The sequence below is a fragment of the Artibeus jamaicensis genome, unplaced genomic scaffold (genome assembly GCF_021234435.1).
Source record: "Artibeus jamaicensis isolate MK-2021 breed Jamaican fruit bat unplaced genomic scaffold, CSHL_Jam_final contig_233, whole genome shotgun sequence".
Lineage (NCBI taxonomy): Eukaryota > Metazoa > Chordata > Mammalia > Chiroptera > Phyllostomidae > Artibeus > Artibeus jamaicensis.
This window is the reverse complement of record NW_026521486.1, coordinates 29,228,762-29,251,577: the sequence shown is the minus strand read 5'-3', so window position 1 is coordinate 29,251,577 and position 22,816 is coordinate 29,228,762. Positions and strand designations below refer to the sequence as shown.

Here is a 22,816-nt window from a genome sequence, read left to right as displayed (position 1 = left end):
TAATCCCTTTGTTTCCCATCTGTAACAGAATTATAATAATAATTTCTCTGTTGATTTGAACCAGCTTGATCTATGGATTGGTTACCAGTTTCCTTCACTTCCTAGAAATGAAACATAAGGGTTTGGTATATAATGAGCTTACACATCACAACGCCTTCCCAAACAAGCTGCAAACTGAAAAATCAACCCCTCTTAGATCTTTCAGGAAAATGAGGTTACAAGGCAAACCACCACACCAGAATTGGAGAGGTGGATGGGCCAGGATGGACAATCACAACTCACCTTGTCAGAAAGCTTGGTGGAAACCAGTGCTGGAGAAGGGAGACCTGGACTGCAACTGACAAGTTGCTGGAGGTTCTCTGTGGACACTCTGAGTTAAAGTCTCCAGGGAGACTCCGACAAGCGAAGCCCCTAACTTTTGTGACTTTTGCTTCCAGAAATTCTACCAGATACTTACAGTGAATATCAGGGAAACATCCCCTTGTGCTTCAGGCAAGGGGAGGGGAATAGGAGTGGTTTTGAAAGGGGCCAGAGCACTCTGTTCTCACCCAGGCCCGTCCTCAGGAGAAAACTACTTTACCAGAATATATCCTGCAGGGAAAGAACATTAAGAGGTCATAACTAAGGGTCACAGGGGCACTGTAAGTGAAATTGTTATATCACAAAATTTTAAAATAAGTATATCTTAAAAAATGAAAGAATCCATGTCTCCTTACAGACTAGCTCATGTTCATTCCAGATGCTTTTGTCTTTCCTTTTCTAAAACTGGGCAATGTTACAGATTCTACATAATATATTTTTAATAAATTTAATAGTTATTTTAATAATTAACTTATGCCAGTAACCAAAGGGGAATGAGGAGGAGGAAAGAAGGGGAGGGGCCAAGTCGAGAAGCATGGATAAAGAACCCATGGCTGAAGACGATGGGGTAAGGGTGGGTAGGGCGGGGAGAGTAATGGGGGAAAATGGGGACAACTGTCATTGAACAATGATAAAAAATTTTTTTAAATGATTAACTTACTCCAAAATATATCTTGAAACTCAAATTATCTTTCCTTCTCTGTTTCTTCATTCTGTTAATAAGGCAGTTAGTATGTCACTATTATAGAACTGGAGACTTTTCATTATCCTTGACCCATTCTGATTGTAGCAATGAATTTTCACAAATATTTTTCAGAATCGTTTATTTCTTTTTATCACCACTGATCATTCTGTGAGTGATTGCCATCTATGGTTGTCCTGAACATCTTTGAATACCTTTTGTTTCTATGTATTAATTCTGTTCAGATTCAGCAAGACTTGATGGAAGTATTAAAGCTCACTTGGCATTTATGATCACTATGAAGGATGTGCCTGACTGGGCTGGAGGCGGCACGGGGAGCCCAGCCCCTGAGAGAAGTCCCTGAGGAGCAGCTGGCCTGTCCAGGCTTAAAATCTGGTAGAGAACTCAGCTTAGCTCTAATTCCTCTAATGGTCACTCTTACAATTTTAAATCCCAGTGGCCAGGGAATACTGGGAACAAATCCAGGCTCCTAGGAACCAGGGTAGAAATAGTTTAAAATATATATATCCATGAAATCAACCAAGGCATTCCTTTTCCAAGGTCATGTGGAAAAATCACTCTTTCTTGGGGAAGAGAATTGTCATCATTGTTCTCTGGTCAAATATACCTTTGTGAATGTATTTTCACAGCTTTCTACAACTAAATACAGATGCCTTTGCAACTGGTATAGAAAAGCATAGCTAAATACCATCATCATCGAATAAGGGAAACGAGTCTAAGAACGAAGATCATGAGGTCACACAGATTTGCAAAAGGAAATTCTGCTTCAGATTCTCATGGGGAGGTTTCTATTCTCAGCTGGAGTTCCTTTGGGAAGACTTTAATTATTACAGTGACAGCACAGTTCTTTGCTTGGTTAAGTAAATAACAAGTCTATCAGAGACACAGTATTTCTCTGTAATAGAGGTTATAACAATAATTTGATGATATATACATATGTCTTAGCATCTATTAAAATAAAAATTCAGTAATGAACCTTGATTTGATTGTGGGCACTGCAATTTGTCAGCCAAGACTCAATTATTGAATATTGGAATACCTACTATATTTTAAGAGCTATGCTATATGTTAGAGGACTGTCATTTGTTTTAGAAGTTGATTCCTGAAACATTTTTGGTTATGTTACATAGCACTAGAAAGTGATGAAAATAATCAGCTTCAATGATGAGAAAAAAATCATTTACCTTAGAGAAAGCCCAGAGACAGAATGGCGGAGTAGAAAGCACATTGGAGTTACGTATTAATGAAACTATAGCTAAAGTTACAACTTCTCGCTGAGGGAATTTCTCTGGGCTGCATATTTAAAATCCCCTTTGAGCCACAGTCTGTGTGCTCATAAACTGGAAAAAATATGACCTATGATGCTTATTTGTGGGGTTGTTAAAATAAGCACAGCTATTTTATTTAATATGTTCCGTAGAATTTCCAAAATATCTATGGCACTTTGGCTTAAGAAGCCATCTAAAAAAACAAATGTGGAAAAGTTTATGTAAACAGCTTTTCCTCTTCTCCAGAGATCAAAGTGGATTATTTTTCAGAAAATCTTTTAGATATCAATTTGCAATACCTGTCATAAACTTAATTCAGCACTGTTATTGATAAGATGAACTATTAGTACATGTTTCATCAGCTCCGTTATTTTTCTCAGTAAAATTAGACAAGTCACTACTGGACAGATTCCATTATCAACCCCAAAAGGTCCTTCAAACTGCTTCTTGTAGAGAAATTAAAAAAAAATAAAACCTCGGTTAACTACAGCACTATCAACCTAATCATGTAAGAACTTGGTATAGTATTCATTTAAGATTTATTCTGTCTTTGTCATATCACCTCCTCAGACAAGTAATCACCAAATCTTGCTGATTTTATGATTTTTACTGGCTAAGTATTTCTCAAAACAACTTTTCCTTACTCTCATTCGGACCCTTTGGGAGTGAAAGAAAGCTTCCTATTAGGTATCCTTTCTTCTACTCCTTCAGCTTCCCTTACCTCCACTGTTGTTCTGTATTACAGTAGTTTCCTCTTATCTTTGTGGAATATGCTCCCAGATCCCAGTGGATGCCTGAAACTACAAGATAGTACCAAACTATATACATAATATGGTTTCGATCTATACATACATAGCTATGAAGAAGAGTAAAGGTCTCTCTTTGGCTTATCCAAGTTGCCAGCATCACTACTTTTGCTCTTAAGGACCTTTATTAAGTAAAATAAGGGTGACTTGAACACAAGCACTGTGATAGCATGAGAGTGGATCTGGTAACTGAGAAGGCCACCAACTGACTAATGGGCAGAGAGTGTATACAGCGTGGACACGCTGGATAAACAGGTGATTCACATCCTGGGCAGGAGGGAGTGTGTCAGGAAGAGATCTCATCACACTACTCAGAATAGTGTACAATATAAACTTATGAATTGTGTATTTCTGGAATATTTTATTTACTTTCAGATCACAGTTGACTACTGGTAACTGAATCTGTTGAAAGCAAGACCAAGGATAGTGTGGGATTACTCTGCTTTCAAGAATGGAGTATTTGGTAATAAAGCATTACAGTCTTAAAAATTCTTGATAACTTCTAGTGTCCTACAGGATAATTAATGTTCTTAGCACACCACAGAGGGCCACTATCATTTCATCTTGTAAATGAGCCCCTATTCTTACCATTACCCCCTCTTTGCTCACAAGTCTAACACAGAAGTGTTTCAGTGCCCATTATCCACCACCTGCTTCCTACCTTCATGACTATGCTTAAGCTACTGTCTGTTAATACCTGCTCCCTTAAAGTCACTAAGACAGAATCCATTGTTTGCTTCTTCTAGTTTCTGGAGGCTGTCAACATTCCCTGGGTTGTGGCCACAGCACTCCAACATCTGCCACTGTGACCACACATTCATCTCCTCTTCTTCGGTGCCAAATCTCTCTCTGTCTTCTTATAAGGACACGTGATTGTACTGCATTTAGGGCTCACCTCAGAAATCTAGGGTGATCTCCCTATCTAAAGATTTTTAACTTAATTCCATCTGTAAATATTTTTTTTCCCATACTACTTAACACTTGTAGGGTACAGAGGTTAATTAGCACCTAATAACTTTGGGGGCCATTAGTTAGCCTACTGTACCTTTCATTTAGAATTCAGCTAGGTTTCTCCTATCCATGCACTCCTGACAACTTGTGTTTACTTTAATTTGTACTTGTTATATAAATATTAATTTTTTTCCCTGAATGAAAACTCTTCAAGAAGAAAGGTTGAATGATGCCATTTTCCTTAGCATGGTATTTGGCACAGAGTAGGCACTTAATGTGTATTTCTTAAATTTTACGATGTAGTCAGATATGCTCTTTTCCTTTCAAAATAGATGGTATACTCAGTGGGAAAGAACAAGAAAAATAGCACATGCTTATCTCAGTGTGACTTGCTTCTTGCCCTTATCTAATATAATAATGCAAATAAAAACATTTCACTTTTCAAATGGTGATTTATGAATTAATTTCTAGGATGAAAAATTGCAAGACATAACTGGGTTTATATGGATCACCTTGGCTCAGAATACCACATCAAACAATAGCTATGTCCACATATTTTTATCCACTTATGTGAAATATGACATCACCACCATTAAAAGTTGCAAAATTAAGATATATAAATAAACAAAACAAAATTAAGATATACTTTGTTCAGAAGAAGCACTACATAGTAAGTTAAAGAATCACCCTAAGGTGATGATCCCCAGTGAATCCCCTCTTCTTGAATACAGGCAAAATCTGTGACTTGTTTCTAAGCACTGAAACATGCTGAAGGTGATGGAATATCACTGCTGTAATTATGTTACCAGGTAAATATGTAGTATATATACTATGTATGTACACACAAGGCCTTATTTATCTGGCTATCAATCCTTCTATTATCTATTAATATTTGTATTGCTGGCATGCACTAGAGAGATAGCTCTTGATGACTGGCTTTGTAGAAGTCAGCTGACATGTGGACAAGGGCATATGGACAAGGCCACGTAGCAAGGACCTGAGAGAGCCTCCCATCTGAAAACCAAAAAATAAATAAAGAGTCAGAATTGTGCTGGCACAAGGAGCATAGAAATGGGTCTTTCACCAGTAGGACTTCAGAGAAGATCACGGTCCTGGGCAAGCCCTGGGGTGCAGCCTGGTGAGTCCCTGAATCAGAAACTCCAATTGACATGTAACACCCAGACTTCTGACCTATAGAAAGTGTGTGATAATAAATATATATTGTTTAAGCCATTAAGTTTGTGGTAATTTTCTGTGCAGCAATAACGAACTACCAAAAGACACAGCTTCCTTTGTGATACAGAATTGGTAGAAGCTGATGTATCTCTCCGTACCACACTCCTTCCTTTCTCAGAGAGTGAATAAAAGCTTCACTCTTTACAAAAAAATCGGTAGAAATATAAAAAAGTCATTGCAGAGCTTAGAGTAGTAAAAACCATAGAAGAAAATAGTTATTATAAAGCAAAACTGAAAAAAAACCCACTTACATTTTCTCTGAGAAAGAAAACAGAGGGATTCTTATAACCATAACTGTGACTTTATGCTTATGAGTAAAAACAGCAAAAAAAGTTTAAAGGGCTCAACTTTTAAAAAAGAAAATACTAGCAAATATCTTTCATTTTTATTTTCAATGAATGACTTTGATTTTCAAATTCTTATTATTTATGCTTTTTCACCCTTTCCCACCTCCACTTAGCCCCATTCTCCCCCCTCCCTAAGTCAATTTCCATATTGTTGTCTGTGTCCACGGGTCATGCATAGAAGTTCTTCGGTTAATTCCTTCACCATCTTTCACCCAGTTACCCTTTCCCCTCTGGCCACTGTTAGTCTGTTCTGGGTGTTTATGCTTCTGTTTCTATTTTGTTCACTAGTTCATTATGATCTGGAAATAGCCTAAGTGGCCACCAGTAGATGAGTGGATAAAAAAAGCTGTGATATATTTAGACAATGGAATATTATAGAGCGGTAGAAAAGAAGAACCTCTTACCTTTTGTGACGGCATAGATAGGCTGGAAGAATATTAGGCTAAAAGAAATAAGTGAATCAGTGAAAGACAAATACCATATGTCTTTCCACAAATGACCTCATTTATGCATGGAATCTAAAGGGATCAACTTCTGAATAAATAGCCAAGGAGATGAGGTAAGAATGAGAAAGCTAAATATAAATATGCATCATAAACTGATTAGAAAACATTATCGAGGCTAAAGCACACATGATCAGAATTTTGCAAAACATACGAAAGGGGGATATACCTGTTTCAGGTGAGAACAAATGAGCAGGGAAAGGAGGTCAGCAGTGGATGGCAGTGTGCTGGAGTGGAGTGACCAGGCTTCCCGCTGGTCTGGCTTCAGCAGCTACTCTGTGTAACGCTGAGCAAACTACATTTTGAAATATTCTATTAGAGAAAATACCATTTCCTCATGGAGACTGTATTAGTCAGAGTTCTCCAGAGAAACAGAACCAATAGGATCTGATATTTATAAGTTACATTACATTATATTAATTATACCATATTAAAAGGAATTGACTCCAGTGAATACGGAGACAGAGAAGTCCATCTGCAGTCGACAAGGTGGAGAGCTAGGAGATCTCATGGCACAGTTTCCAGTCCAAACTCTGCTACATGGGAGCCATGAGAAGAGCTAAAGAGCTGATGTTTCAGGTAATGATTCAGGCTTGTGCGAACAGAATGAAGTGTACCTTTTCCAAGCTAGCCCCCCAAAATCTCCCATACGTGATTTGTCCTGTTCTTTCCCTTTGTGCTGTGCTGCCTGGAAGCCCTCCTGGGAGGTGTTGTAGGAGATGTGCCCTGATGAGGAACTCTGATTTATTGTTTTATGTGAGCAAGAAATATACTATTCTTCTGTTTGAACCATTGCATGCATATTTTGAGGTTTATTTATAGCCAGCTTTCAAAGGAATTGTACTTTTTTTATTCATTTACTTCCATGAAATTGTAGGGTTTAATTCTGAATGTAAATTTGCAACATTTATTTCTAAAGGGTAATGGAAGGAATTGAAGGAATATAAGTAATGTATCCTTCTCGCATCTGCATTGCTTAGCCTTTAAAACTCATTATTTGTGGGGAAAGTGCATACACAGAAGTAAACCATGTGCTGCTCATTCAAGCTTCCTGTTAGAGGTAGCTGCGTTACAGAAGACTGCTTGTTTTCTTTTTAACTGGGGTGACATTAGTTAATAAAATTCTATAGGCTTCAGGGGTACAATTCCATCATACATCATCTGTGCATTGTATTGTGGCTTCACCACCCAAGTCAAGTCCCTTTCCATTGCCATTTATCCACCCTTTACCCTATTCTACCTCCCCCTACCCTCTTTCCCTCTGGTAGTCACAATACTGTTGTCCGTGTCTATGAGTATTATTTTATTTTGTTTGGTTTTTTGCTTAATTTCTTCATCGTTATCACCAGCCCTCAACCCATTTCCCTCTGACCACTGTCAGGCTGCTCTCAGTATCTAGGAGTCTGCTTCTATTTAGTTTGTTAGTTTATTCTATTCATGACATTTGACATATAAGTGAAATAATATGGTACTTCTTTCTCTAATTGGCTTATTTCACTTAGCACAGTAATTTAAAAGAATGTATGCACCCCTTATGTTCATTGCAGTGTTATTTACAGCAGCTGAGATCTAGAAACAGCCCAAGTGCCCATCAGTAGATGAGTGAGGTAAAAGTGTTGTGGTACATTTACACAGTGGAGTACCACTCTGCTATAACAGTGGCCATCTTATCTTTTGGGACGGTATGGAAGAATGACTGCTTTTGAAGGCTGCAGTCACTTTTGTTCTACTAACCAACTTCAGGCAATTAAGAAAGAGCTAAAGAATCTTTGAGAAAAAATAAAGTAGCTTCAAAGAAAATGACTAGTATCTACACAAAAGAATGACATAATTTTTAGAGAAGATAAAAGGGGTGAATATTTGATTATAATTACTATTAGCTATCATGTTTCAACTATTATAAGCATAGTGGGAAATAAAATCTTATGAAACAATAAAGACCTCAAAAATAATTTCAAAGGGTAAAGTAAATATTGAATCATTACCTTGAAAAGCCAATTGTAATTATAAGTATACATGCTGAGAAAAATGTGCAGAGGCATTAATTATGTAGTCTCACACTTGCTTTGAAAACCTTAGAAAATTGGAGAGGTATTCATCATTTGTCTTTTCCCAAAAAAGACTCATGTAATTTGGTCATTTCTTAATATTACATATTGAATAAAACATTTCTTTAGTATATGATACCCAAATGAAAGATTCTCTTTCAAGGCTTGTTCTATAAAATTTAGAATTACAAAAGTGTAATTGTCTTGGGTCAATTATGTTAATGATGTCAACTAAGTTTTTTAAATGCTCAGAAATCATAGAAACATCTTACATGATTACATAAGATGATGTACACCATTTATATCTTGTTTAGATTATGACAGACACAGGAACTGGGTTGGGGAGTATTTAGTATTGATATTTTCAAGGCCCTAAAAGAGCTTTGTGGAACAGATAGTTTTCTCCTTGGGGATTTGTTTGGATCACTCCATCCTTCCGAGTCCAAACATTTTGTTGGAAAAATTATAAGGAAATAGAATGAGCTGAGAAGGGCTGGTTAACCTGACCCCAGAGAAACAGAACTGAATATCTGACAAGCAACTAGTTTCTTGTGTGTAATGTTTAATGGTCACCCCCATGACCAGCATCTGTCAGTACTGTCTGTCCATCCACTAATGTGTGTCTAGCACTGAGAATAGTGCCAGCCCCACGGTAAACACAATAAATTTCTGTTCACTCAAATAAATAAAGTATTAAAAATGATTTTGGTTTAGTTGTGAACAGATGTCTCTTTGGGGGAGCTATGAGAAAATTGTAGGTGGTATAATAATGTATCCATCAGAACACTAATAATTTAGCTCCCTTTACCAGAGGCAGAAAAAAATACATTGACTCTTGTTTCTTAGAAAAGCAAGTGCATAATTATATTTTCTCTGCTCATGTTTATAACTTCCCTGCAATTCCAACCCCAGATTTCTTTCTTATAGGATTGACCTTTGTAACCCAATGGGAACAGAGAAGAGGAAGATAAGGTGAAATGAAGCAAGTGTCTGGATAGCAAACATTCATTTATTCTTTTCTAAGCATGCGTGTTGTGAAGTTGAGGTTTTCCTTTCTTTCAGCAGATATGCTAAATTTTTAGAAGCTTCAATCAGACGTTTCTTAAGAAGGTAAGGGTGTAATTATGCTAAATAGAGGGAAAACTCTCAAATCCATAGTTTAATAAACTGGCTGGTAAAGTTTCTTAAAAATCATTCCTGTTACTTTTAATATAGTTACATGGATTAAAGAAAAAACATAGCTTATTTAAAATTTTTTATAGTTTGCTCTGGCTGGTATAGCTCAGTGGATTGAGCGCAGGCCCTCGAACCGAAGGATTGCAGTTCAATTCCCAGTCAGGGCACATTGCTAGGGTTGCAGGCCAGGTCCCAGGAGGGGACACATGAGAGGCAACCATACATTGATATTTCTCTCCCTCTCTCCTTCCCTTCCCCTCTACAGAAAAATAAATAAAATCTTAAAACATTTTTTATAGTTTGCAATAAAAGAAAAATTTTAGGTTTTTTCCATTCTTAACTTATTGATCCCACAAATTGCCATACTCTCTCCTGCTTTGTTTTCTTTACAGAACTCTTCTTTTGGAATAGACACTCTCCCTAATGCTCAGTCATTTCTACTTTCCTCTCTTAATGGGTCCTGCTCATGTTTCAAGCTTATCAGACTTTTGGAAGACTTTGCTATCCACTGCTTTTCTTTTCCCAGCTCTTACAGCCCTCTATTAGCAATGGTCATATTTATTATAATTCTAGTTGTTTCAATTTTTCTCTTTGACTCCATCAAGGCAGAAAATTTACTATTAATTGTTTACCTTGTAAGCACAACATAGCTTTAATAAAGAGTGAAACTTATCAATGCTTGTTAAATAAATGCATTTTTAATAGTTATTCTATTGTAATTGTCCCATTTGCTCCCCTCTTGCCCTCTTCCACCCAGCCCACCTCCTGGTCTCACAGTCCATCCCCACAGCACTGTCCATGTCTGTGGGTCATTCATACAGGTTCTTCGACTTGTCCTTTCCTCTTCTTTCCACTATTAAATAAAAGCATTTTTAAGAAACGTGTTACCCTGTGATGTACCCAGCCTGGAAATGAAATAAAACTTCTTCACCTAGGCCTCAAAATTTAGTCCACAAAAGTTGAATTCTTTTATTGTTTGTTGTACATTTTTTCTCAACTGTCAAATTTACACATATATAAAAAGGGGGGGAAGGTAATACAGTAATGCAGGGACTTGGTGTAGAAGGAAAATTTGATGAAAAGAAGTATGAAACAGTCATTACTTTGCATATTACATCTACCTCTTTTTTCATAGCAGAAGTGAATTATATAAAATTCCTTTAAAAATTTTCTCTCTTTTAAATTTCTTTTTCCTAATTACAAAGTACTGTCTGTATAAAGAAACATGGCAGGTTTCCGTTTATTGCTCTTTAAGCAACATAAAGCTGATTGTTTTATTTTTTCCCAGAAATTTTACTGCTGTCATTTGGCATAAAATTAAAAGGAAAAACAAGAGAGGGAGAGAAACTTCTTGTTGAGAAGGACATTGGAAGGGGGGACTGCACTACTCGTATTTCTGCTGGAGAACCGGGCCCAAAGACAGGGAGCAGGCACTCACCTGCGTCACTGTCAACCCTGCACTAACAGGTAGAGGCTGCTGTCCTCTTTTCAAGACTTAATTAACATATTCTGTCTCGTCTTTCACAGAAGAAATGAAAGAATATATAGACTCAGCTATTAATAGAAAAAGCAAAACTGATTCAATCGAAGTAAATTAAAGAACGTTCAGTCATCCTCTAAAAACTTTCTTAATGAAGTGAGATCATTTTTCCAGGTCCTAGGAGAAAGTAGATTCAGGGTACGCACACATAGAGGATGTAGAGCTAAGCTTCTTTTAAATCCTCAACTGTTAGCTTAATAAGCCTTCGTACCTAAATAGTAGCTCCAAAGTTTTCTGATGGCATATGTTCAAAGCTACAACATTTTTAATGTTATTATTGGATGGTAGCAATACGGGGTGGAGTTGGCCTTGGAGAAATGAGAGCAGCACTAATTTTTAAGAAGGATTTTGAAAAATCTCATACTTGGCTCAAGTCAGTATTGCTCCAGAACGTGGGCCTGACCAAAAAGAAACAGAAAAACAACATGAATGATGTGAAGCTTGCTGTCTTGGGTGCTCAAGGAACAGGCAAATCCGGTGAGTGGTGTTATTTCCTTTGCTGTGGTGTTGAGTGCAAAGCAAGTGAGAAATATATTGGCTTGTGTATAAAACTTGGTATAACTATATACCTGCACATTGTCTTTCACTTGCAGTTTTTATTTTCCAAGCAAAGTGATGTAATTAACTGTATATTTGAAGAATTTATAGATAGCTTGAGGAATATAACTGCTTAAAGTGTTCATTTGTATTTTGTTTTCGATATGTAAAAATCATAGGAATAACAGGAAATCCTTCCATCACTATCCCACCCGGTTTTGACTCCAACACACCTGTCCCCACACCCACCAACCACCAAACACTGACCTTGAGAGATCCTGCTCTGAGCCTGAGGGTGCAGAGAGAGATGTGTGAAGACCTGTGGGTTGTTTTTTAAATGCTACATTTCAGAGAAAAAGACACATTGCTCCGTAGATGCCTGGGAACTAAACATTTGCCCTGATCCGAGAAGCCATTTTACTGTTTTTTGTTTTGTTTTGTTTTGTTTTTGCTCACATTAAGGTCACTTAATGATGGTAATAAAGATACCAATAGAAGCCCCCTGAGCCCAAAGACTAATAATTGGCCAACTTCGGAGCTGTAATAAGATAATACAACACTAGAGGTCCTTTATTTTCTGGATTTTGAAGTCCCTCTGTCCTTCAGTAACCGCATTGCTTGATACTGTCCTTGTCATTAGAAGCATGTAACACCTTGAAACCAAACTTAATTTGATAAAGAAAAAAAGAAATGCTATAGTTCCTGCACCTCAGATATAATGAGAAATATGCCTCTATTACAAAAGGTAAGTAGCCTCATATTTGCATCTGTGAATTAATTAATAGTGATTTGAATGGATCCCATGCTAAGGTCACTTTTTTTTCTAGCCTCTTAACCTTTACAGATCTGTGTTGGAACTCTTGCTACTATTATTGAGACCAAATTTGGTAAAGCTTTAAGATCTTCCCGATGCTTGGTAATTTTTGACCCTATGTATATAACTAAGTTATCCGTACCCTAAAACAGAGAAGACTGTAAATCCAGCTTATTTATCTTGCAGCCCTTACAGTAAGGTTTCTTACCAAGCGGTTCATTGGAGAATATGCTTCTAATTTTGGTAAGTCACTATTTTATAGACATTTTTCACCTTAAATTCAGATTATAATTAAGCCAGAATTAAGATCAGCAAAAAATTTTAATAAAGTCTTTCATTTTTGATTTTTAAAGCAATTTATTTATTAATGGATCCTGGTTAGAAATGCCAAAATAAGTAACTGAGCTGAATACTATTTTATTACAAAATTCATCCAATCTGATGTGACCTGAGATGGATTAGAAAGTCACTTGGTTTCAGTTTAAAGGTAGAAAAATATGAAAACTGAGATCTCTTCCTGCTCCACTCCCTGATATTGTAGAGCATGGGAGTGCGAATGTTTTTGTAAGCTGTGAAGAAATTTTGAAATTAGGTAAGCATCTGTTGAAAGATAAGGGAAAATTAATTGTAAAAGCACAAGTAATTATAAAATAAAGCTTTTTTTATTGCAAAACTGTGTGAAAATAACAGGAAATTATGTCTTGATTAAAGATCATATATAATTATCTAGGTTGCTTATGTAAGTTTCAGAGAAATTCTAAAACATGTGTCAGGGCACCTTGAGATAATTTGAGGAGCATCTCACTAGCTCTAATATAAGTGTCTGTTATCAGAATTAGTATGACATATGGGAAATACCATGATAGGGAATTAATAAAAATAAGAAATATTACTAGAGGGTTAAGTATATTTTGGCTCAGCAAATAATCAATATAATTGTATTAGTACCTTATATGATCAAAGATATGGGAAAATGTTTTGCATTCTTTGTTTAAAAATGATGAATTTATAAGTAATATGAGAACTAAGAAAAGAGAAATAATTATTTTGTTCAATAACACTTATTTAGAGTGAAATGAAAATATGATTGTAAATGTGTTTTTCCATGAGAAAAAATATAAACAAAAATACTTGGCATTCATTTATGAGATAATGTTATTAGAGTTCTTCAGAAAGTAACTGTAGAAAGTATTGCATTATATTGTTTTCTACATGTATCCAATGTAGTATTTCAGTCTATATGACACTATGAACAAGTGCCTAAAACTGATGATAGAAAGAAGGAATATATAAAAATCCTCCCTGTGTTATTTCTCAGGTCAGCAATCCTTGTCAAAGGGTCACCACAACATACAAGCTAGCAGTCAGACATGAGAAAATGTTCCAAAACTACAAAGCATGAATAAAACAACACCTCCCAAACAATGGCAGCAACGATGAAAAAATATTGCCTTAATCTTTATCAGGGTATAGTTATGTAAACAAATAAGTATACACATTTCTGAATGTTACATCTTTGTTAAGAATATGAAACTTAGAGACATGTTGAAAAAACAATCAAATTAGCAAAAGGTAACCACAGTATGAGGACAAACTAGCAAAAAATGACTCCGTCTTGTAAGTAACTACTAGAAGGAGACATAGTAAAATTTGAAAGACAGGTGGTGACTCTGATGGCAGTTTCTGAGTTTTGGGAGTGGATATTTTAAAATATATGGAGGCAAATTTGGTGGTTCACAGTAGTAAACTTAAATCAAGTTTAGAAGGCATTCTCTGAAAACACTTTAAGGTTTAAATGTCTGGAAACATATTTTAAGTTTTAATGAAAGAGACTGAAGGAGCCAAAGGATTGTTAAGAGAATTCAGCTAGTAGTAATGATACAGTAACAATGAAGAGTTTATCATGCATAGGAGAGATGCAGAATTGGTGGAGCCATGTTTTTCACGAGGTCAGAGGAAATGCTAGCTAGTAAATCATCCTTAGAAACACAGATAATTCATCCACAGTAATCATAGTAATAGACTAGAAGTACATAAGCACAAAAGCATGTGGCTGAAAAGATGTCGTGAATCTCACTTGTGAAGAATATACATGAGTAAATAAACAGGTATGTTTTTTTGACCACTAGCAATAAATGACAACTCCACTAAAGTATAACCACTTGCATTTGCAAAATTGTGATCCAAATATAGGTGCAATTTTTTGTTCTGTGGTATATCCATACTGACAATAAACATATGTGTATTTTGCAGAATCCATCTATAATAAGCATTTGTGTTTGGAAGGGAAGCAACTGAATCTAGAAATATATGACCCTTGTTCTCAAGTAAGTAAAACAAAATATCCTTTTATGTTTTCAATCATTATTTGAAGAAGATTGGGTAAGGATCAGTGTAAAGTTGCCAGTCTTAACTGAATTTTCTTCACAATAATAATTATTAAAATTTTAGCTCTGGCTAGTGTGGATCGGTGGATTGAGTCCTGGCAAGCAAACCAAAGGGTCACTTGATTGATTCCTAGTCAGGGCGCATGCCTAGGCTGCAAGCCAGGTCCCAGAACGGGGGACATGAGAGGCCATCACACACTGATGTTTGCCTCTCTTTCTCCCTCCCTTCCCCCTCTCTAAAAATAAATAAATAAAATCTTTAAAAAATTTTAAGAAATTATTTTAGTGTTATAAATCCCATTACCTAGCTTCTCTGTAAAGTTATGACAAAAAACTGTCATATTACAAATATCTTTAAAATAGAAATAATTGGCTTAATTCATGATATATTTCTATCAGGTCACAATGTAGCTTTTAGAAGCTAATAGTTTAATGACTTATTATTCACTTTATATTTTCACTGTTCCCTTTGTAGCTCACTACTGTCGTCAGTAGATCATAAGGCAGTTTTGAGTATAAACCTCTTTGTTCATTCAAATACAAAAAAAGTAATATTAGAGCTATATAAATACAATATTATATAATTAATATTTATGTAAATACAAGAATAGAGTTAACTATAATCTTGTATAAGTAAAATTAGGATTATATAAATACAAGATTTCAAAACGACTCTCTGGGATGGATTCTTTTAGGTGAAGAAAATATATCTTAAATCTTTTCATCTACCCTATAATGTTTTTTACTGATTTCAGTCTAGCACCAAAAATCAACAGATATTCCACCTACTAATATTGATAGAAAATATTATCTTTTTTTGAAACAAACGTGAATGTTAATTCAAAAGATAATTATTATTATCAATTTTTCAAAAACATAGAGATATTTTCTTAGAGAAATATTGCAACATGAGATAGCTACAACTTCGTTATCATTCACCTTTATACTTTAAACTTTTAATCACTTTTAATTAAAGAGAGTGATGAAGAAATAAGGGAACTACATTTCAGAAAATACCAGTTTCTGACTTTTCTCTTTTCTCAGTGAAACAGGTCTCCATTAATTCACTCTAAAGTGTGTAATGCAGATGTCAGATGTCACCCTTTCAATGTGCTTGGTTCATTTTCAGCCACAGAAAGCCAGATCTTCCCTCACAAGTGAGCTGCATTGGGCAGATGGGTTTGTTATTGTGTATGACATCAGTGACAGGTCCTCATTTGCTGTTGCAAAAGCACTGATCTACAGAATTCGGGAGCCACAAACTAGCCATTGTAAAAGGTGAGATGTTTTTCATTCCTTCCTCTTTTCTTTTTAGTAAATCATCGTATGGCTGTAAGCATTATTAGGAAGAGTTTAATACAGCCTTCCAATTACAAAATTTAACAGCCCTGAACAATTCACCTTCCATTCCACAGGAGTTATACATGTAGTAAAAGGAAGAAGATGAGAATGCTTTATATCCTGGGTGACATAAACAGTTACTTGCCCTGAGTAAGTGGCAATTTTACAAGACAGCTTCTATTGTTAACATGACACTCACCTGCAAAATAATGGTCCTCTGTACACAAGATAGTTGGCTTTCCACCCTTCCCTTTTCCTTCCCACAAAAATGTTAAGGGTACTAAATAAACCCAGATTCATCACATTTGGCATCCAATTCCTAGTCATTTAGTTGTTCAACCTATCAAAGTAAAATAGACAGAATAATCAAACCAATGCAAATTCTACATATGAGAATACATTTTTTTCCATTTCACCTCCTAATGTAAATAGCCCATCAGTGATTCCCCATTATTAATGGCCTTGACACAAGTAGCTATGAAGAAAGCCATAACTGTGCCTTAAACCATTGTTGCATTAGTAAATATAATAAGTTTAAACATATAAATTTCCTATTTAAATTTTTTTTGTTTTAGAATCTTTCCCATTTAAAATATTTTGTTCATAATGCTGATGTAAGGGATTCTGTGTCTTCTTAAGAAAATTTGTCCTTAGTCCAAAACAACATTCTAAACTGGGAAGAAAAAGCACTATATTGTCACTGAATATTGGTATAAGTGCTTTTTATATCTATTTTAAAAGCCCCACTATCAAGAACCATCAGATAATAATTGATAAATGGTATTTCCCTGGAGTCAGTTGATGTAAATTCTTGTTTATATCTGATTGGTCTTTAATCTTTGAGCCCTAATTTTTCTGATTATAAAACTGTTTGAAGTATGGTAGAAGAAAAGGATGCTATTTTACTAAGGCATCTTCCAATTCTGATTTCCTATGAAACTACTGGTTTTTTTTTTTTTTAAACTCCATTGTTTCCAACATTAAATGTCTTATATTTAAGCACATGACTTAGGTAAGCAACAGTGAGGTAGTTGTTTGATGTTCTTCCAAATCAAAGAAATCATTCAAGCATACTAAAAATATGTAAAAATACTAATAATATTTTTGTCATTTCCTGTCAGTCTTCTTAATTTCTTGACTAATAATTTTTAGAGTACTTTCAATTCTCAATCTGAAGAAACTAGAAAAGCAAAATATGGCATTGCTTAATTAAAATTGCATCTGATTTTTGTGACTCATCTTTCAAAATATTTTACCATTACCCATTAATTATTTATAATACTTTTCTAAACTATGTAGAAAAATATACTATTAATGCCCTCAAAAGTCCAACACATACCGTACATTTTTCCTCATGGCTCACACTGTCATGTGGATGAAAACAACTTGAAGTGGAATCTGGGGATTGTATCTCTTTAGACAGAGTTGATGACTTCACTTGTTCAGTTTCTTTCTATAGCAGATATCTTGGCAGAGTTTCACATCACTTAAGGACTAGTAATCTTACTGTATTCTTCAAACAAAAGTCTGTTTTAGGAATGTTTTGTTGTAATCAATGAAAATACATTGACTTTGACAAAGATATTACCTTAACATAGTTCTTAAATAAACAAAAAAGGTTCTACGAGGTCATGAGATTGTGAAAGTTTCTCTCAAGTATGTGATAATGGATATTAACAAAGAATAAAAATCAATGAGTATTAAATGGCATTATACCTTGTTACGTATCTAAATTGTTCAGATTAGTTACTATTTAGTAGAGTTAGCCCTTCCCCTTTTTTCTCTTCTTTTATTTTGTATTTTTCCACTCCCATTTAGGCCCTTTACGTCACTCTTTCCCCTGATATTACAACTCTGTTGTCCATGCCCATGAGTCCTTTTTCCTTTTTGCTTGATCCCTCCACTCCTCACATCCCTCCCCTGATACCTATCATTTTGCTCTCTGAGTCTGTCACCATATTGCTTAGTTCACCAGATTCCACATGTGAGTGAAATCATATGGTATTTGTCTTTCTCTGACTGGCTTATTTCACTTAGCATAATGTTCTCCAGGTCTACCCACGCTGTCATAAAAAGTAAAGTTTTTTTCCTTATTATTGCCGAGTAGTTTTCCATTGTGTAAACATCCCCTTTCCATTGATAAGGAAAAGGAAAACAATATTTAGAAGCATCTAACATGACCTGACACTGTGTCAGGTATTTTTATGTACATCATTTCATTTAATCTCTATGAGAATTCTGTGTGACAATGACTGTATTACCAGTTTTTATGTATCAGAAAATTGGAAGTTGGAAAGGTAACAACCATGCAATTTCAGTAAACAGAGCCATAATTCAAAAACAGGTTGGTATCACTTTAGTGCTTGCATTTTAAGAGACTTGTTGCTCTTGTGTCATTTACTACATTCTTTCTAAAATAATTTTTTACATAAATCAAGATGTGTATCACACACACATGTGCTATAAATAACATATACACAACAATATTTTTTTTGTTTTGGTCCATAATTTTTTGACATTACCCTACTTAATAAAAAAAGGCATTGATAATTCAGTCTTGTCAAAGAATTGTGTATCTGTATTTCAGAGCTATGGAATCAGCAGTGCTTTTGGTTGGTAACAAGCGAGATCTCTGTCATGTGCGCGAGGTTGGCTGGGAAGAAGGGCAAAAGCTGGCATTGGATAACCGCTGCCAATTCTGTGAACTGTCTGCAGCAGAGCAGGCTCTGGAGGTAGAAATGATGTTTGTCAGAATTATCAAGGACATCCTGGCAAACTTCAAACTCAAAGAGAAGAGAAGATCCAGTGGATCTAAATCAATGGCCAAGCTGATCAATAATGTATTTGGAAAGAGAAGGAAATCTGTTTAGTAGACATGTGATCCTTAGGGACTTATTATATCACAGAGTTTCTAACATTCATATAATAATTAAATTTAACCTTTGTTTGCAATTAAAAAAACTTTTAGAGATATAAAATGATTAAACACAAACCATAACTATGTTTCCCAACATATACTTTGCCTTTTTGGTTGTTTGTATTTTTTATACTCTTCTTCATACTTAACCTTTTCTTTATTACACAAAATAACACTCTGTATAATCTATTGGCTGATTACTATACAGTTTGCCTTACACATAAACATTGCTTGTGTAATTTTATTAAACTACTATTCTCTAGGCCTGTTTATCTATATATATTTCTTTAGAATAAAATATATAGTGATATTCATATATTCATATTTTATAGAGCTTAATAAATTTGTGAAAGTTCATGATTTATTTAATATATATGCACAAATTAAAAAATTTTAATGTCTTCATAATAATTTAGTTACTTTATAATATACAAATTTTGCTTATTTTCTAGGCTTTAAGAAGTTAAATTTCTTGCCCATATGCATGTGGATTGTAGCAGGTCTGATGTTGAAAATCTCTGCTTTTCTTTGTATGCTATTACTAACAAGGGCAATTATAACAGATACATTAACTTATATAGCTAAGATCCTTTGGGGAATCAAAAGATTAGTCCTTTATAGTTCATTTAGAAATCATACATCATAAGGAAAAACATTAATAACATTGATTGGTACATATATAACCTTGAGGACTGTATTGCCCTAAAAGAAATATTGCATCAGAAACAAGCACTTTGGGCCTTCGCAGATTACTTTGAATATTCTTCAGAAGTCAACTGACTCTCTTCTGGACTTTATTACTATTGCTACTGCCTGTGCTGATCTTGCCACCTACTATATTTCAAGTTGTGGTTTTATGCCTCGGCCCGCGAGGCAGTCAACGGGGTCCGCCGATATACCTGTAACGGATGAAGGGGGATGGGACAGGAGGCGCGAAGAATGGCAGCAAGACAAAGGATTCTGATCAAGCTGCAAATTTTATTTCAAAATGGAGGGAGTTATATAGAGGGCAGTGGAGGAAGTGCAGTGGATAGGTGGCTTCAAGGCGTGCTCTAGCCTGCGATTGGTCGGGGGGGTGCATGCCGGGGCGCGTGATCAAGGCACTGATTGGTGTGCCACCCGCATGTCCAGGAGGGGAGGTTCTATGGCTCCTGACTGCAACATCCTGCCATTCAAGGCTTATCTCTCAGGCCTAATTGTACCAGCCTGTGTCAGGCTTAACCCAGCCCCCAACATCTCCTCCCTTATTTTTATTTTTAAGGTGAGGAGTGGACTTTAACCGGCTAGGGGAGGCAGAGGTCTGGCTCCTCCTGAGCTCGTCCTGAGCTCTGAAGCACCCTTTTCGGAGGAGAGGGTTGGGGCGCTGACCTCTATGCAAGCCGACTTGCCTCTCAGGAGACATGGCAGGGCTACCTTCGGGGGTAGCTTCTCCTTGCGATGCTTTGCTCTGCACCTAGCGGTATCCATTACATTCATATGTAAAGTATAATGCCAAGAGTTATACTGTTCCCGTAGGAGGTGGGGGTGTAAAAGGGAGTTTATGCGCGAGGACATCCTCGGAGAAAACGCTGCGAGTCAGTGCCAGGTTCATTCATTTCTAGCTGGTGATAATGTATCCGGATAGGCTTACCAAGAAGGGAGTTAAGTTGGTCTCGGATGAGGTTTGTGGTGCGCCTGAGAACCCAGGGAGCAAAGGTCAGGAAAAGAATGATAGCTATTAAAGGCCGGAGGAGAGGGAGAAGAAAGGGGAGCAGTCCGTTGAAGGCTGTAAGGAAAGGGCTCTCAGTCAGAGCTTTTCATCGTCTTTCCACATCTTCTTGAAGGGTCTTGATCTTGTCCCGGACGATGCCTGACTTGTTGGCATAAAAGCAGCATCGTTCCTGTAAAGCTAAACAAATACCTCCCTGCTCTGCTGTGAGTAAGTCTAGACCTCGTCTATTCTGTAGGACTACTTCTGCTAGGGAATCTAATTGGTCTTGAATGTCAGTAATAGTATTTGATAAGGCTTGTACATCATTGACAAGTTGTTTGGAAAGTTTTGTATAGGAGTGAATTGCGACTCCTAATCCTGTAGTTCCGGTAGCTACTGCTCCAGAGACTCCTAGACCAACAAGCAGGGGAATAACAGCTAAGGCTCTTTTGTGTCGTCCTGCGAAGTGGTCAAAAGCAGGAACGGGGATGGGTTCATCTCCTGGGATGATGTCTATGTCAGGTAATAAGGCAGCTAAGGCACATAGCCCTGTCCAATTGGCGGGCAAGGCGGTGAAAGCTAGATTATTACCACACACGAATGCTCGTCCTGGGCCAGGACAGAGGGATGTGCTGTAATTAAGCGTGTGGCTACAATTGGTAAAGCTGGCGAAACCAACAGAAATATCAAAAGAATTATTTTGTGAACTTTTATAGATACAAGGGTAGGAGTCAAAGAGCATAGGCTGAACTCTAAAGGGTATGCTGAGGGTGCAGTTTTGTTCGGTGATATTCAGGGCTGATATGTTGGTGGAGACAGCTAGAGGCATGGGGGGTGCCTTGCACGCCGCGGGTGAAATGGCGGACGCGCCATGCGCTGAAGGCAAAATGGCGGCGGCGGGTGCGTGAGAGGTACTATAAGGAGGCGGTTTGAATGGCGGAAGGACTGTCGCCACGAGTGGTGGCCAGTCAGGATTATTGTAGCAAGCGGCCTCATCCTCTAACTCTGCCTGTTCAGAGGGGTCTAACTGGTTGCCGGGGAGTGACTGCGGAGAATTTCTTGCCCTTCTTTGTAAAGGCGCTGTATGTCAGGGGGATTATTGTGGTTTTTAATAGTCATTTAGACAGTCGCCTACACGGCGCCAGACGCAGGAGTCAATGCTACCCTCCTGAGGAAACTATGGGCAGATTTTAAAAACGAAAGTGAAAAAGGAATTCAAATCTTTTTTACGAACTCTTATCTTGCGCACCTTGAGAGACTCTCTTAATTGAGCAACGAACAAATCACGTTGTGAACATGCCTGTCCCATGGCTGCGTCTTACCTTTGAAATGCCGCTGTCGGGGAACGGGGTCCTCTGGGAATGCCGGCGCGCAGTCGAGTAGCCGCGGTGAGCCGGGCGAAACGCTGGGCGAAACGCTGCGATCAAGGGGACAGCGGTCCGCACAGGGGATCAGTAGGGCCGCGCGTTGGGCGCCAGTTGCCTCGGCCCGCGAGGCAGTCAACGGGGTCCGCCGATATACCTGTAACGGATGAAGGGGGATGGGACAGGAGGCGCGAAGAATGGCAGCAAGACAAAGGATTCTGATCAAGCTGCAAATTTTATTTCAAAATGGAGGGAGTTATATAGAGGGCAGTGGAGGAAGTGCAGTGGATAGGTGGCTTCAAGGCGTGCTCTAGCCTGCGATTGGTCGGGGGGGTGCATGCCGGGCGCGTGATCAAGGCACTGATTGGTGTGCCACCCGCATGTCCAGGAGGGGAGGTTCTATGGCTCCTGACTGCAACATCCTGCCATTCAAGGCTTATCTCTCAGGCCTAATTGTACCAGCCTGTGTCAGGCTTAACCCAGCCCCCAACAGTTTTAGACCTAATGTTAGCCAAATCACTGAAAATTAAGGTTTGAAAATCAGAGAAGTTAAACTGGGAGTACAAACGATGCTACACATACTTGGTTACCATGTGTTGTCAGTAACCTGGGAACAGGGTGGAATATTTTGAGTAGACAGTTGTAGACGGGAGTGAGGGAGTGGTTACATGGAATATCCACCTGGATAGGAAAGAATTCATTGACATGCTGTTAATCACGGTGAATCATGATTCAACTTTTTAGAAGTGATACTTAGAGCTAATTTCTATAGCTTTGCTGTTTATTAGAAGTCTTACCTTGATGATATACTAGAGTAAAAACAAGAAC

At 37.1% G+C, this 22,816-nt stretch overlaps 1 protein-coding gene across 2 annotated transcripts; it reads left to right on the top strand.

Annotated features, from left to right (window-relative positions):
• Nucleotides 1-978: 978 nt before the first annotated feature.
• RERGL (RERG like) lies at nucleotides 979-19,187 on the top strand. 2 transcript variants are annotated; one of them, XM_053661467.1, is made up of 7 exons: nucleotides 979-1,438; nucleotides 3,513-3,600; nucleotides 9,150-11,415; nucleotides 12,476-12,532; nucleotides 14,543-14,616; nucleotides 15,806-15,954; nucleotides 18,605-19,187. In XM_053661467.1, the coding sequence occupies exons 3-7, from the start codon at nucleotides 11,220-11,222 to the stop codon at nucleotides 18,885-18,887; spliced, it is 759 nt and encodes a 252-aa protein (XP_053517442.1). In that variant the 5' UTR covers nucleotides 979-1,438; nucleotides 3,513-3,600; nucleotides 9,150-11,219; the 3' UTR covers nucleotides 18,888-19,187. The 2 variants fall into 2 exon arrangements, with proteins under 2 accessions (XP_053517442.1, XP_053517443.1); XM_053661468.1 differs by lacking the exons at nucleotides 979-1,438; nucleotides 3,513-3,600 and having other exon boundaries at nucleotides 9,037-11,415.
• The last annotated feature ends 3,629 nt before the right edge of the window (nucleotides 19,188-22,816 follow it).

Excerpts from the sequence above, each read along its gene's own strand:
- RERGL (XM_053661467.1), top strand. The coding sequence starts at position 11,220 with ATGGTAGCAATACGGGGTGGAGTTGGCCTTGGAGAAATGAGAGCAGCA. Across the intron at positions 14,617-15,805 it reads TATATGACCCTTGTTCTCAA|CCACAGAAAGCCAGATCTTC; the intron begins GTAAGTAAAACA and ends GTTCATTTTCAG. Across the intron at positions 15,955-18,604 it reads CAAACTAGCCATTGTAAAAG|AGCTATGGAATCAGCAGTGC; the intron begins GTGAGATGTTTT and ends TCTGTATTTCAG.